General features: G+C 38.9%; 1 protein-coding gene across 5 annotated transcripts in view; it reads left to right on the top strand.

Annotated features, from left to right (window-relative positions):
* FRMPD4 (FERM and PDZ domain containing 4) overlaps positions 1 to 14838 on the top strand; it is a 418847-nt gene extending 404009 nt beyond the window's left edge. For 4 of the 5 annotated variants that reach the window (XM_054817292.1, XM_054817298.1, XM_054817307.1 and 1 more), the window contains 7 exons: positions 1088 to 1214; positions 3604 to 3693; positions 4383 to 4565; positions 7838 to 7976; positions 8575 to 9636; positions 9961 to 11232; positions 12428 to 14838. In XM_054817292.1, the coding sequence (XP_054673267.1) occupies positions 1088 to 1214; positions 3604 to 3693; positions 4383 to 4565; positions 7838 to 7976; positions 8575 to 9636; positions 9961 to 11232; positions 12428 to 13794 (4240 nt within the window). In that variant the 3' untranslated portion in view covers positions 13795 to 14838. Of the gene's footprint in view, positions 1 to 1087; positions 1215 to 3603; positions 3694 to 4382; positions 4566 to 7837; positions 7977 to 8574; positions 9637 to 9960; positions 11233 to 12422 lie in introns of all 5 variants that reach the window. The other variant, XM_054817324.1, reaches the window with a different exon arrangement.
* The last annotated feature ends 1526 nt before the right edge of the window (positions 14839 to 16364 follow it).

Here is a 16364-nt window from a genome sequence, read left to right as displayed (position 1 = left end):
GCATGCACCAATTTTAGGTTCATTCTTTGTCACTGAAATTGATTCAGGTGTGTTAAGAGCTGTAAGTGTGGACCTTTTGGTCCATTTACCTTTTGGTCATCTTTTTAGACACATGAAATAGCCTATAAATGTAAATAAGATTAACTCATTTGCATTCAATGATGTAATGGTCAGATCTAAGTTTTTATGGTCTGAATCTTAAGGTTTCAGTAGAGATTATTATAGTAAGATTCAGGTGATTTCTTGGTTCAGAAGACTGCAGGGTCTTAGATTCCATTTGTAAGATTTCTTAGATACAGATGTATCCTGGTAGGCACCTGTTTTATGGTAGACAACATGTATTTGAAAAAATTGAAAACTGTAAAAGAAAATTTCCAAAATGCAACTGTATGTACATCTGCTTGGATTAAGAAACAAACCCAAACCCCCAAATTTTTGTTGCTGTTGCTTAGTTTACTTGCAGAACAGAAATAATAACTGTTGGACACTCAATCTTGTAGAGTTTATCCACCTCACTGAAGATCATATTATATTGTTTCCTATTAATGAATCAGCAGAAATAATTACTTACAAGTGAAGAGTCAGTCGTCTATCAAAAGAGGTGCTTCAAGCAGAAAAGCAAATTCAGTAAAAGGAGGGGGACTGGTCATTTTTGAGGGGGAAAAACCCCCACAAAATATAAGTGACAAAGACAATGGCTGGCTGGTTTGCATGTTCAAAAAAAAAGCCTAGAAAATAAAATTAAATCTGACATTATGTTGTTAAATCTTCTGTGATTTTAATTCTGTAATGGTACTTGCCTATGTAATTAAGTGGCGTTTAACAATACAGCATAGGCTTTAAACATAAAAACTTAAAACTTCTTTTCTGAATGGCACGATGGAAGAGATGGAAGGCATAGAAGAGCATCTTTTTCATAAGTAATACATAATTTGAATCTAGAAAATAATGTGTTACTGCAAAACTCTGGACTTGATCAACTTTCCTTCTGTTTTCAGGTGTTCATTCACTTGGCATCATAGTCACCAGTCTTTAGATAAATAATCATCACAGCAATGTGAAATTAAATATATGCCTTTTATTGCAGAAAAGAATGGGGATTAGAGACTTTTCTTCCATCTGCTGTGCTGCAAAGCATGAAAGAAAAGAACATAAAGAAAGCACTTTCACACCTTGTCAAAGCAAATCAAAACCTAGTTCCTCCGGGTAAAAAGGTATTACATTTGCATCTTAATGGAAAATATGTTTTAAAGAACAAAAAGGGTGGCGTGCATGGGAAACATTTAAAATTAATCCTTCAGAGAAACACCTAGCCATTATATTTTCAGAGATTTAACTTCTGGTGCTTGGCACAACATAGCCAAGAACAATTAAAAATAATTAATTATACTCCAACTAAACTATCTTCTTATCTTGAGAATGCCAGAAAACTGGTTATTAATACTTCATGTATGATAAAGATATATATTTTTTAATTCATTTAGTACTTCCTATTAATGGCAGACTTGTTAGGAAAGTTATTGTTCTCTCTCTGAATCTCTCATCCAAACTACATTAACCTATGGGCCTGACATAAATGCTGGTTTTCAGGATTGTTTTCCATTATGCTGTAGATAGAGACTTTTTGCTGGCCAAGATCTGACTGGATAGATGATGCTCCTTACAGTAGCTGACCCTCCTTGCTGTTGTTAAATGCTTTTCTTAGCACTAAGCTTTCACTTCAGATGGAAAAAAACGCATAGAAGACAATGTCTCTGAGAAATGCCTTTGTTACAGGCATACAGCTGAGGCTGGTTTTAGACACCATAATGAGGTTTCTTTATGCAAGTCATCTAGTCTCTCTTTGTAGTCAATGGAGAGAAACAGGCACTTCTAGGGAGCGATTCATCCCCTCCCACATGAAGAACCAAAAATAGGTCAGATGACTTGTGTCCTAGAAATGCCTATTTCTCTCCATGGACTATAAAAAGAACCTAAGAGTGACTAGCTGAGACATAAAATGAGTTGAATCCTGCTCCATGACACTTTGTTTCTGAACAAAAGAACCCCAAAACACCTGGTGCCTGAGCTGAGGTTCATTGTGATCAGCAGAAATCCTGCTTGGAGGTTTCAGATCACATCATGACTGTGAACATAGCTCTATGTGTGTGACCAGCAATGCTCAGGAAGAAAAGCCACCTTTTTGACCGAAGCACTGCACATCTCCTGTACTGCTGAGGCTAAAGCTGAATAATGCCGATTACTTATTGTTTATCCTCATAGTGTAAGTTGGGGTTTATTTTGGAAACCATCGCTGCTGCAGGCATTGCAGGTGATGACAGTGGCGTACGGTGTTAGTTCTTGGTTTGAAGAGAGATTGCAGCAGTCCCTTCCTGCAGCAAGCAGGCTTTATTGGTTTTGCTTAATTCTTTTCTAATTTGAGCTTTGGAAATACCTTGTGTGCCCACCTGCTTTTTTGACCAGGTAGGTCTCAGAAATAAAGCATCTGAGGACATTGTCACATTCTGTCTCACTTGTAGGTGCTAACCCAGGAACTGATTTCCTTCAGGGGTCTTCCCTCCCTCTGCATGAAGGGAAGCCTGTCATTCTCAGGATTCTCCTGGTTTTTTTACATCCCCTGTGTATTTCTCCACCAACTGAACACCTGATGAAGGAAGGGGGAAAGCATTCCCACTAATTCCTCTGCTCCAGACTGATTTTCTCCTTGGTGTCTAGAAAAACCTTAGGATAGGTGCTTTTAAAATGGTGTTCAAGATCAAATAAGATTTTGAATTAGAAATCTAGTGGCCAAAAAGAGAATAGCAAATGAGATGAGCTTGTTTGATCTTCTCTTTTAAAAGTCCAGATACAAGAATTTACACCAGGGAGGTATAAGGTTTGGGTCCAGACTGTTTGGGTGAGATGAACTGTTTCTTGTTTCCATTCATCTCATAAAATATTTCCAAGTTATTTCTTTTTATGTAGATAGTTTAAACTCAGAGTAGAAAAAGGAGATAAGTTATGACATGTATTGCATGATACGATCCTATGTATTGGTGTACTGTATTTGGCTTTCAGATCTATTCCCTACTAAATATAGTGGAAGAATTTTATTTTAAAAAAAAAAAAAGAGAGAGAAATGCAGTAATGAGGTGGAATAATATGCCATATGCCACAAGTACCTAGCAAAATGTAATACACAGAGCTGACAAAAGCAAATTCTTTGTTCTCTTTCTCTGTATAAGTACATAAATGCTTAAGAACTGATGGTGATTATGAATGGAAAGCTGCTGTCTAGCCTTGAAATCCCTCAATGAACAGATGTTTAATTTGGGTAGTTTAACATTTTTCCTTCATTGGAGCAGTAACGATGCTCTTGCAGTGCTCTGATCTGCCCATACCCAAGTCCTCAGTGCATTTTAACTAAACGAGCAAGATCTTAATTTTACGAATGAAACTGTTTCTCCTCATCTGAAAGTCAAGCATCTAATGATTTAGTTTCAGGTTCTGAAGAACTGTTATTGCGGTCCATTCTCCTTAGACTACACAAATATATTTTCTTTCTGAATTTGGTAATGTGATGATTTCCACCACTACCTCTTACCCCTGTTTCTCCTTCCTCAGCTATCTGCTCTGCAAGCCAAGGTGCATTACCTAAAGTTCCTCAGTGATCTACGATTATATGGAGGGCGTGTTTTCAAGGCAACTTTAGTGGTAATATTTCTCTTGAAATAGTCTCTCTCTTCTCTTGATTTTTTATCTAAATATTTTTTTGCAAAAGCTAGACCATATGATTTTCTTTAGAAGTTTAGGTTCTATTCATACACTTAAAAAATAATTGTTAAATTGAACCAAATCACTTTTTTTTTCTTTTAATCTTGAAAATAACAGTCCTGTTATAATTTGAATTTTTACTGAGGATTTAGAGATAGTTTAGCACCCTTTTGGCAAATAGCACCATCCAACTGTCACATTCTGTCTCACTTGTAGGTACTAACCCAGGAACTGATTTCCTTCAGGGGTCTTCCCTCCCTCTGCATGAAGGGAAGCCTGTCCTAATATTAGATTAGTAATATTATTAGTCTGGAAAACTACTGATGACAAAGATTTTCTTTTAACAGAAGCTGATTCCATCCATCCGTCTGTCTGTCCCTCTTACTATCCATTTAAAAACTACAGTACAGTCAATATCCAGGAGCAGATTTCTTTACTTTTTGTTTTTAATTATGCATTAAGTATGCTCTTCCATATCATATCTTCTTAGAAAAACATAATAATCTTCAATGTAGAAATGCCATGCAAATGTAGCTCCATGAAAATGAAAGAAGGCAATGGCAATTTCTGTCACTATGCAGTTCCTATCATGTTTTTTACTTTTGCTTTTTTTTCTTTTTCTGCTAAAGCAGGGAGAAAAGCGTTCAGAAGTGACACTGTTAGTAGGGCCACGGTATGGAATCAGTCATGTGATAAACACCAAAACAAACCTGGTGGCTCTCCTGGCAGACTTCAGCCACGTGAACAGGATTGAGATGTTTACAGAAGACGAAAGCAGCGTTAGAGTTGAGCTGCATGTCTTGGATGTAAAAGTAAGTTTGTTGTTGATTTATACTGATATCTTTAAATAACATTTTTGCTTGTATTTGAGTATTTGATCAAGCTAAACTGTTCTGAATATTTTCACACCAGTAATATTCTGAGGGTGCGTTTTTAGCTTTTTTGTGGTCAGAGTGCATGTAGACTATGGCTTGGGCATTTGAGGGGCCTATGGTGTACCAGACTGGTGCTTTGCAGCACTTGTATTCTACTCTGATTTTTCTCTTGGCTGACCCCAGGCAACTCACTTTGTTCTTGTCTTCCTTGATTTCCGTGGTGAGAAGAGGTGATGATGAACCTGGCCTTTGTTTGAAGCTCCTTGAGCCCCTAGAAGCTCCTTCTAATGTAACAGGCAGTATTATTACCACTAGAGAATTGCCAGCTGCATCAGAGCAGTGTCCCCTGTAATCCAGTGTTTTATCTGCAAAGTTCACTGCAAGTAACTGCATAGCAGTTACCAATGAAATAAACTGTAAAAAGGCAAGGTTCTTTTCTTAGCGCTAATAATTACAGTTAAGTGTTTTACCCTATATAATATATTCATAGATGCTCTTCATCTACCTACAGTAATTTAATTTCTCTTGAATCCCGCTTAACACTCTGTCTGTGGCATCTAGTGGCTATGAGTGGAGTTTTGTGTATTATATTGTCCTAGTTCTTGGTGTGTTTTCTATTTGGTTTTGAAGTGAAAGGCTTCGTAGACTGTCTAGAGCATTAATCAGGATAATCAGAGGTTGAAGGAAGAGTTCTCATTATACTTGAAACTTAAGTATTCTATGAAAATAAATAGAGCCTAACAGTTCTTTTTGCTTACCCAGCTATACACAAAAACATACACAAGGACTATTTTACTAAGCTTTTGCTTTGAAGGATTTAGGTTTATTGACCTGGAACTGTTTCCCTGTATTTAAGTTCATGAAAAAAACATTGCTGTAAATTAATCTAGATGCTCTTTGACAGCAGCTTAAGAGAAATGTAAAGGTTGGTGAACACAACATCTCTTTCACCTTACTTAGCAGTGATAACATCTGAGGATCTCGGGCTACTTTACCTGCATTACTGTGCTAAACTCGTAGCCCTCTTGTGAGAAAGCTGTTATCCCCTTTTTACAGATGGAGAAAGTAATACAGAAATTAAATCCTTCCCATCTGCTCCTATGTAAAATGCAGCACTGTATGTCATAGTATTATCTATTACCATAATATTGTGGGGGTTTTATATTATAATGCTGTTACTGTATTATTGCAAATCGCGTATATCCCCATCTCCTTGCATTTTGACACATGCAATCTTAAACCCAGAGAGACTGGCCTAACATTAAAATGACAAATCTAGGAGGCTCTGTGTGGAATTTGACAAAAAAATTGCCTCTCTGTGGGGCACAAGTAGGGGTTGTCACTGTGTCCTGTTTAAGAGATGGGGGCACACATAGGCAGTTATTCTCAACTGGTGTTTTCACCCCTTGGCTTACCCTAAGGTACCAGGATCATATATCCAGATTCTGAATAAGCCAATATATGCCATATATGCCAATATTTTCTTAATGAATAAATGGTTTGGATTTTTGTTTTATTTTTGGTTCCTTTTAATGTCTTCTCAAGCATGTACCACTTGGCAGAAGCAGGCAATAAAAGCTTAGCTGTCACAGGACTGTTCAGCAGATTAACAGTAGTTCACAGCACTGTTTTCAGCAGTCTGAGATTTCTGTGGAGATCATCCATTTCTGTCAATCACTGCAGAAAATTTGAGATCAACATAGCATTTCAAATGTTAGTTTTTAGTAGTCACTCGAAAGAACAGAGATTAATTAGCCCATTGTACATTTAATAACTTAGTTAACTTTTATAGCTTTAGTTGAATGTTTTGAAAGAAGCGTGTATTGAATAGAACCTCAAACTGTAGCACAAAATACTTTAAAGAAAAAAAAAAAGCGTACTTTTTTTTCCATGTTGCTGAAAATTGTTCATACAACATTCAGGGCACCTGGGCTATTTTGGCCTAAGGTGCTGCAGCACAGGCATTTACAAAATTACCAGACTTATTGTGGGTTTGGTAATAAGCTATGATCATCAGTTATGTTTTGGCCATAGCCTCCATCAGAATCAGTTGTCTTTTAACTAGTAAGGGGTTGAGTAAGTTGGAGACCCATCCTTGTTGCATGTGATGTTGCTCCTGGAACAAATGATGCTTGTGACAGTAGGCTCTGCATGCTAAACTATGATAAATTGTCACAAAAGTCCATACAGCTATGAGTCACTACAAACTGTGTGATAAGATGGGTTGTCTACAGTGTAATTTCTATCTATGTCTCATGGTAAGGGCTTCATTTTTTTTCTTCTCCAGGAGTTGTAGAGGCTAGCCACCTTAAAATAAATTTTAGAAGAGCAGGTTGTGGTGTTAAAAGCTACAGAGACATGAACAAAAGTTTTAGGCAAAGAAATTGATATATTATACCAAAACAAAAGGGAATTAAAGAAAGTACGTTTCACACGGATGTCTCAGGTTCAATGCTCGCTAGCCTGGCATCCATAGTTTTTCAAAGCTGGCTGGTCTTTCATTTTTCTGTTAGGTCTGACTCTTTTTTCTAAATGCTTCGAGTTTGTTTTCTTTGCTGATCTCCCTTTTGAGGATCTTTCTTCATTCTCTTTGTCTCTGTTTATCTGCTTAATTTTTCATCACTTGTATTTTCAGTAATGCCAGGCCACAAACACTGAAATCTTTTAAACTGTCATTGTAATATTCACTGTCACTGCTGTGTAAAGATAGTTTTAACCTCACTACTGTGTTTTCTGAACCTGAACTTTCCCTGACTCTCCTTCCCACGTTTTACTTCTTTACATGTGCTTAGGGCACCTCATTTTCTGAGAAGCTGCAGATTCCCATACTACTGCAAGACTCCAGCACCTAATGTACCAGGTTCTTAGCCCCTGGCAGTTTTAGAGTAACAGTAGAGAGTGTTTTGGTGAGAATATTATATCTATGCAAGAAAAAAGATGGAGCAAGAGTCTTGAAATGGTTAGCTTTGTTCAGGAGAGCAAAATCAGCTGTTAAAATGTCCAGTTAGACTTCCACCTTACTGCAACTCCAGTCTTCTAAATATTTGATGCTGTTTGATACTGGTAGTGAGGAAAACAAGATCTCGTGTGTATTTTTCAATGTGGTGTTTGTGATGTAATTCCTTTTGCTTCCATGTAGTAGTATTGTCAGCAGGTAAACAGATTGAGGAGGAACAGCCTTAACCAAGACTTGGTTGTATTCTTCTTAGCCTATTACTCTCCTGATGGAGTCATCAGATGCAATGAATCTTGCTTGCCTCACAGCTGGATACTATAGACTGCTGGTTGACTCAAGGCGCTCAATATTTAACATGGCCAACAAGAAAAATACAGGGAGCCGAGAAACAGGTATTCGTTGCACAGTACGTTAATGATGGTCCAATGTATAAAGCAGAAGCCAGCTTAAGCCAGTGCACCTCCAGATAAATACAGGGCTGTGCCAAATGAGATCTGATTGCTGGCTCAGACCTAGCACCACAGTGTATCAGTTCAGCTTTATAATGTTCTAATATGCAGCCTACGATAGCATCTTAATGGTAAAATAAAGCAGGTGATGAATGTCTTTCATACTGTAGTGAAACAGATGCACGCTCCCTGTGAGTGTTATTATTTTATATGCATATATCTTTTGTAAGAATACATACGGTGTTGGAGAAACCAGCTGGGGATTTGGTTTTGTGTTACTATTCCTGGAACAGCATTTGTACCTAGCTGAGGTTTAGTTTTGTACTAAAGTACCAAAGTACCAGTTAAACTTTAGGTCATTGAATCAACAGGTATTTAACTTAGAGCGGAGGTGAGTTTGAAAGTGCTTTTCTGAAGTGTTTGATGGCCTAGCTGTCCTATTCAGAGTGTTTATTGCTCAGCATTAACAAGTTATTGTTTAAAAATTACATGACTTTGCTCTTTGATTTCACAATGTTGATTTTATTTCACTATGCTATAGGAACTGAAAACCGAGGGAAGCATAACCTCCTTGCTTCTGAGTGGAACTGTATACCAAAAACTACCACTTTCCTGGCTGAAGGAGATCAAGAGACTCAAATGTCCTTTGCTGATCCAAAACAGAAGACTGTAGATGTTTCTGAAAGTCTGTTATGTCAAAAGGAACACAGACATCTGTACATAGAAAATACTTATAATTCAGGTGGATTTGATCAGCATCTGGCCAAGCAAAGTGACCCCACTGAAGCAGAAGAAAGCAGAAATTTTAATCAGCCTTCACTGCTGTCACTCTCAGGTTTGGAATCTAGCAAGAAAGCACAGAATTCCCCCAGGGGAGCAAAAGTTTCCTTTATATTTGGAGATCACAACTTGGATGGTATCAATCCCCAGACTCTTGGCTACGAAAGGCTTTTGGATGAAAGTCCAGAAGTACTAGAAAAACAAAGAGCCATTTATATTAGTAATGCCAATGACATTAAAGGCCTGGAGTTGTCACCAGATGCTGAAAGCATTCAATTTGCTACAAATTCTGTTTACGCAACTATAAACGATGGTAAAATATTTGGAGCTGCGGAAGGGATAGAAGAGCCTTTGCTGCATGATATTTGTTATGCAGAAAATACAGATGATGCTGAAGATGAAGATGAAGTAAGCTGTGAAGAAGACATTATGGTAGGAGAAATCAATAGACCTGCTCTTCTCAGCCTTTCTGGTTCTAGTGATGACATTATTGATTTGACTTCACTTCCACCTCCGGAAGGTGATGATAATGAAGATGATTTCCTGTTGCATACCTTAAACATGGCCATTGCTGCTCCTCCACCTGGCTTCAGGGACAGTTCAGATGAGGAAGACTCTCAGAATCAAGCAATGCAGCCTAGAGACAGCAAGGAGCAAGCCAGTAACCTAGGCAATGATGACATTCCAGTGTCACTTATCGATGCTGTCCCTACTAATACAGAGGGGAAGTGTGAGAAGGGGCTAGATGATGCTGTAGTCTCTACACTTCAAGCACTAGAAGCTTTGGCTGCCTCAGAGGAACAGCAGACGAATGACAATTCAGGTTCTTTCACCATAGTTACATTTATTCATTGAAAATCATTCCATCTCATCCATTTAGCTTTGGAAATACTCCATTTCATGAGGGTTGGGGGTTTTTTTGGTTTTCCTTTTTTTTCTTTTGCCATCATTTTGTGTACATCATATTCCATATTATTTAATGGAACTACCGTTATGTTATTAAACTGCCTGTCCTGGGAACTGTGCAATAAAGTCAGAGTACTCTTACGAAGCATATTTTTGTCTCTAACACACCCCTTTGCTTGTCACTTACCCAGGTGCTTCAGCTGCTGTCATTTAATTGACTTTTATTTTTTGTGGCTTGCAGGTGTAGCTATCCTGCGAGCATATAGCCCTGAGTCATCTTCAGATTCTGGCAATGAAACAAATTCCTCTGAAATGACTGAAAGCTCTGAATTAGCTGCAGCACAGAAACAGTCGGAAAACACTGCACGTATGTTTTTGACCACAAGTGAAGGCTACCAACCCCTTGTGGAGGAGCAGACTGAATTTCCCATCGCTAAGAATCAGGCTGGAGGGCCAGGCATGAAGCCCTCACAGCCTTTGGCTGGTCGTCAGGCTGCAGAGCTGCAGTCAAAAGTTGTGCCTTCAAAGCAGATTCTTCATTCAGATAACATGGAAATGGAGCCAGAGACCATGGAAACGAAATCTGTTACTGATTATTTTAGCAAATTGCACATGGGATCCTTGGTATATTCTTGCACTAGTAAAAGGAAAAATAAGATGACAGACAGTGAAGTAAAAGCACCCTCTGATGGCAATGCTACTGTGAAAAAGCAACAGGGAACTAAAAAAGCAGAGTCTGATGAAGATCTAAAAGCTAAATTTGGAACTCTTTCAGCAAGAGACAGTCAACGCCTAAGCACTTTTAACGTGGAGAGAACTGCCTTTCGCCAAAGATGGTACACTGCCGATGATGGGGCAGCAGATAAGCCAAGCCCAGAAACAGTGAACGGGAAGAGTTTTCCGAGGGTTCCTGTCCTTGGTAAAATAGAAACTGACTGTAAGGATGAAGTGGACCCGGAGGTGGATCCGGAGGATACCTCGGGGCTTAGCCAAGGTGAAAACTTTCTGTCAGATATGACTCCCGTGTCTTCAGCCAAAGACCTAAATGACGCAGAAGATACTGATTTATCTGCAGATGACCATCCTTCAAAGCTTCCAGAAGCTGAGCAGAGCGTGGCTAGACTTTGTGAATATCACTTGGCTAAGCGCATGTCATCTCTGCAAAGTGAAGGCCATTTCTCACTGCAAAGCTCTCAGTGCTCTTCAGTGGATGCAGGATGCAGCACAGGCAGTAGCACGTGTGCTACCCCCGTTGAATCTCCTCTTTGTACCTCTGATGTTAAGCACATTATCTCTGACCCATCAATGAAGGGCATCGCCTATATTCCAGCAGATGAAAGAGCTGCCATTCTTCCAAACCATGGAACGACGTACAAGGAGCTGCACCAGCAGCCTGAAGCCGTGTGTCACAGAATGACGGTGCCTGTCGTGCATTCAGCAATTAATGCTGAGCCGCTGTTCGGCACTTTGAGAGAAGGATGTCATCGGATCCCCAAGATAAAAGAAACTACAGGTACAGCAATAATAAAGCGTTTCTTATGTTTGTTTTTAAAGCTACGTGTTAAGGTTGAGGACTAGGTGTGATGCTTCCATTATCTTTACCTGAAACTACATCGTCAAGCTGTAGCAGACAGTGGGATTAGACCTTCACTGTATCTATTCAATTTACTTGTACGTGTTGAGATGTTCTTGTAAGCTGCTTGCAAAGATTATTTTTTTAAAAAAACCCCTTTCATTACAGTTAAAAATATTTGGGGGAACATTAATGGAGAGGCCTATCTTCCATTCTTTGGAAGTCTCTCCAAAATCCATAGTCACTTCAGTTCCAGGATACTTGTTAGATTATGAGATGACTTCACAAGGTATATTAATGTAGGAGAGGGAAAACTGTGATTCATTTATTATGTGTCTTATATGCTATTTTAGCAGATTGTCAAAAACATGCCAGTATGAATAAAAAGCTCTAAATGTAAGGATGAGAAATTGTCACTATCTTATTAAGCATGTATTTACTTCGCCATCTGACAGTAGGTGTTTCCTTAAAGAATAATTTACATATAGAACCATTACCGCATTTTTAAGTTCCAATTTCAAGAGATTTTATGAACGTACTGTTGTAAAAAAAGCAGTTTTTCAGAGATAGCATTGGAAATGCTTTCAGTTGGGTTTTAAATGTTTCCCTCTTTCTGGGTTGCAACCCACATGTAGCAGTAGTGTGTGAATGCATGAAGTGGAACAGACTAGGAGCAAGAATGAGAAATGTTATTCTCTGCCAAATAACACATAACCAAACCAAAATTACCATGAATACAGCTTTCCATACCCTCTCAGGTACAGTTAAAAAAGATATTTTAATCTGAAGATAGTCATCTAATTATTTAATAGAAAATATCCAATCCATTTATTGGGGGAGATTTAGGAAGTTTTATGGGTGATTTTCTGTTCCTTTTTTTAAACGAGTCTACTGTGGTGGAATGAACAATTAACTATACAACTAATAAGTTGTAAGTTGTCGATAGATTGAAATATAACAGACATGAGGAAGTAGCAATGAATTTTTTGTGAAATATTTTGAGGAATGGAGACCCCTGGGAAATACCAGCAATCCATTTGTCCTGACTGTTAAAGATATTTAAAAGTTCAGTCTCTGAATATTATCAGGGTGATTCTTAATTATTCTGTCTGCTCTTCTACTACCCCTAGTGTAGCTTTCACAGAGCCTGAAAAGGGAAGACAAGGAGGCATGCCTACAGCTTTTCCTAGACAGCCTCTAGCTGACTCCATCATGCTATCATCCACGCTATCAGAATCAAAGGTGCCAAGTCAAAATCAAGACTCTTGTGACATTCCCAAAGTAAATCAGGCTTGTGGGGCAACAGTTAGTTTACGGCCATATGACATGATAGGAGGAAGCCTCAGGATGCCGCACAACAGGAAAGTGCTGAGACGCAGCAGCAGCATCATTGGAGGATCTGCAGGCATTGAGATGCTGTTTGAAAAGAAGGCAGCCGCAGCCAGCTTGAAATGCCTGGACATCACCCGAAAGGACGAATCCAAATCGGAGAGAAAGGTGGAACTCCCCCTGGGCAAAAAGCTGTCAAAAAGTTATTCCCAGAGTTGTGTGTACGTCAGCACTGATAGGAAGGACAGTAAGAGGTGTTCGGGCACAGGCACCAGTCAGAAGGACTCCAAGCAGTGTCGAACGTTGCCCTTGCGGAAGCTGGACACCAGCGCCTGGAGGTGTCGTGGCCCCTTTAGCTATTGTTTCCTAAGCAGAGGAAACGATGACGATGATGATGATGATGATGATGATGATGATGATGGAGACAGCCATCAGCTCTCGTGTCTCTTCGAACCGCAGCTCCCACATGAGGTCGCAGAACCAGTCAGTCAGTCATTTTCCAGTGAAAATGAGCAGAAAGTCTTGGAGTCCCCGAAAGCTGCTGAGCCCCTGCAAGATGAGGCAGTCAAGGCACATGAGAAGAGCAGTGCTGACATCCAAGGTGGCCAAATTGATGTGAATCTCAACGATGTGGCCTTTGATGCACGAATCACGCGAATAAATGTGATGAAAGAGAAGACGTATGCAATGCCTGATGGATTTATTGCAGCACAAAAGGATGCCAATGAGCTACTCTCACTGGTCCGAGCAAGTATGGGCAAGAGAGAAGATTTACATCCAGAAACATATGACCTTAAACTTTCTAAGTACAAACAACTGTTATCTATGGAATCGAGACAGTTGGGAAGTGCCTGCAGGAAAATGGCCATGGCTGATAAAAGCCCTGAGGAAATGCTTTTAGCTATGACTTCCAGCTTTCAAGTACTCTGTTGCTTAACAGAAGCCTGCATGCGTTTAGTTAAAGTCATGAACTCTGAAACACAGCAGCAGGAAATTATAGCTAAGATAGACGAGGTTGTAATAAACTACATTTGTCTTCTGGAGGCTGCAGAAGCAGTGTCAGGCAAGACCTCCAGTGATCCTAGCATTAAACTCTTGGCTCGACATTCGACTACCATGGCCGCTATTGTAAGCACACTAACACGTTCTCTTAAAATGCTTTTAAACAAATAAAATACAAAAGTCACTTCATAATCTACCTTTGCAAAGCCATACATAAAAAACTTTTATTTACTGTATGTGTATGAACTAATGTAACAAACTCAGCTTTCTCTGTATATTTTGTTATTTTATACAAAATAGGTATGAGATTAAAAAAAAAAAAAAAGTTAAAATACTGAACACTGACAAAAGTAATGACCAGATCTGTCCTTCCGTTTATACAAAAAACAGAAGCCAAAAACACCCTGTCCCCAAGACCAGAAAAATGAACAGGAAAAAACCCCATATAGGAGCAAATTGATGTTTGGCTATTTTTCATATAGTCAAATCTATGGTTGTATGAAGTGAACTTTTAAACCCTGTTGTGTCAATGAAGTTGTTTTCTGTTTCATCCAAGTTTTCACTTGGAGAATGCTCCATGTTTAGAAATGAGAAATTAAACCATAATGTATATAACACAATATTTAATGTTTTAAAATTATAATTTTTAAGCATTGAAAATAGCAAAAAGACATTTAAAATCCAAGAGACTATTATAACTTACTAGAGAATATATATATAATAAATGACTCTTTTGTTCATATGGCCTGAATTACCTGATTCTTCTTTTCTAGGAAGTTCTATATTTAAAAAAAAAAAAAAAAGAAAAGAAAAAGTATCGAAAAGACAAACTTCAGAGGGTATCCGATGTATTGAACATTACAGTGCTGCATTTCAGATAGGGAAGGTAACTGTGGAAGACAGAGGACACAGAAATCAGAGTGTCGTCTTTCTCTCCAAAATGAAAGGTTGATGCCATACTGGTCAGACCAGAATGTATAGGGCAGGTCTACACCCTCCCTCCCCTGGTAAATGAGAGAGGACCATCAGGAAATTCCTGTGCTGTTTACTGTTTCATCATATATCTATGGTGCATCTGAACAACATGAACTGCATCTATTTTGTTAAATATTTTATACTTCATATTTTATGATTCTGAATGTTTAACTGTAAATAAGTTAGAAATAAAATGAAGTTTTCAGAATACAATAAATATCTCTGAAATAATTCCAGCCAGAGACAGTTCTTCTCCGAGTGATGACAAAGGCAATTTGTGAGTAATCTCTCCCATCTGAACTTTTCTGGAAAGCATTTTGTAGTCTTGCGTTTGAGAGGCAGCCAAAGCAAAAGCTCTCAGTTTCACCTGGCAAATAGGCTTTCACAAGAGCATGCGTTAAACTTCAGTCACTGAGGAGCAGGAGCCCTTGTGGAAAGGGCAGAATACCATTCTCCAAACTGGTGGAGGTAATTTTCATCTGTTTCTCATAATGTCACATGCAAACAGTGTAACTGCTCTGTTCTGAATACTTATCCGTTCAGCTGAAGCACGTGTGAAGCTTTCTTTGCTGAACTAGAAAGACTAAACCAACAAAATTAAGTTTTTGCCAAGGAGCTATTTTCTTACATAGCGTGATGCACGTCACTATCAAACCAAGATGTGTTTTTTCCTCTGACTGCAGAGAAACTTCTGCAGAAACACAGTACGAGAAGCTTAACCTGTTGTCCGTAGGAGAAAAATCTGGTTTCCTAGACCAATTCACTTGGCACGTGGACCCGCTCTCGAAGCAGCTCAGAGGTAGGCCGGGGGTTAATTACGTTGTTGGTGGGTGACAACAGCCCGTCCGGTGTGGTGCTCACACTCAGTGCTCTCGTTCTGGCAGCCTTGGGAGTGGGGCTGTGTGTGCTGCTCTTTTGCTGCAAGTACCAGTGAAATTCTTTCTGTGGTTTTTGAGTATTTCGTACTGGGGAAAAATAGGCTGAATTGTTGTATTGGTACATATTCCTTCACTGCTTTGTGAGTTTACGTTAAAATGTCATCAGTGATTTGGAAATACTAAGTTTCAAAAACAGATTTAGGATTGTCACAACTAAGCATCAACACAGATCATAGGCATGTGGCATTTTCAGGGTTGCTAGTCCAGTCCTTTTCATTCCACTTCATTTCATAAATTTATCTAATTTTATTTCAAAGGTAAGTGGATTCTTGTCCTTACTGTTTAAGAACTTTTTTGATGATAAACCTGCTCATTTTACTCCCTACCTATGGTCTTTTTTTCTTTTTTTGGTGGCAATGTTTTTTAGGTTTGACTAGTGGGGGGTTTTCCTCTGCTTTTTAATGTTTTTTCATAGACCTATAGAGTAATTTGGGTTGCAAGGGACCTCTGGAGTTCATCTAGTCCAGCCCCTGCTCAGAGCAGATCTAATCAGATCAGGTTGCTCAGGGCCATTTCAAGCTGAGTGTTGGACACTCTCCAAGGATGGAAATCCCACTACCTTTCTGGGTACTTGTTCCAATATTTGATGAACCTTATGGTTAAAAAAATAAAAATTCTTTATGTCTAATCAGAATTTTCCATGTTCCAACAATATCTGTTGCCTTTCATTGTATCACTGTGCACCCTTTAGAAGAGTCAGGCTCTATCTTCTCTGATAGCCTCCCATCAGGTAGCTGTAGGCAGCAACACCGTCTCTCTTGAGCCTTCTTTCCTCCAGGCTGAACAAAACCAGTTCCTTCAGCCTTTCCTTGTATATTGTGTACTCCA

Source organism: Grus americana, chromosome 1 (genome assembly GCF_028858705.1).
Source record: "Grus americana isolate bGruAme1 chromosome 1, bGruAme1.mat, whole genome shotgun sequence".
Classification (NCBI taxonomy): domain Eukaryota; kingdom Metazoa; phylum Chordata; class Aves; order Gruiformes; family Gruidae; genus Grus; species Grus americana.
Note: the sequence above shows the minus strand (reverse complement) of the source record. Positions and strands in the feature narration are given on the sequence as shown.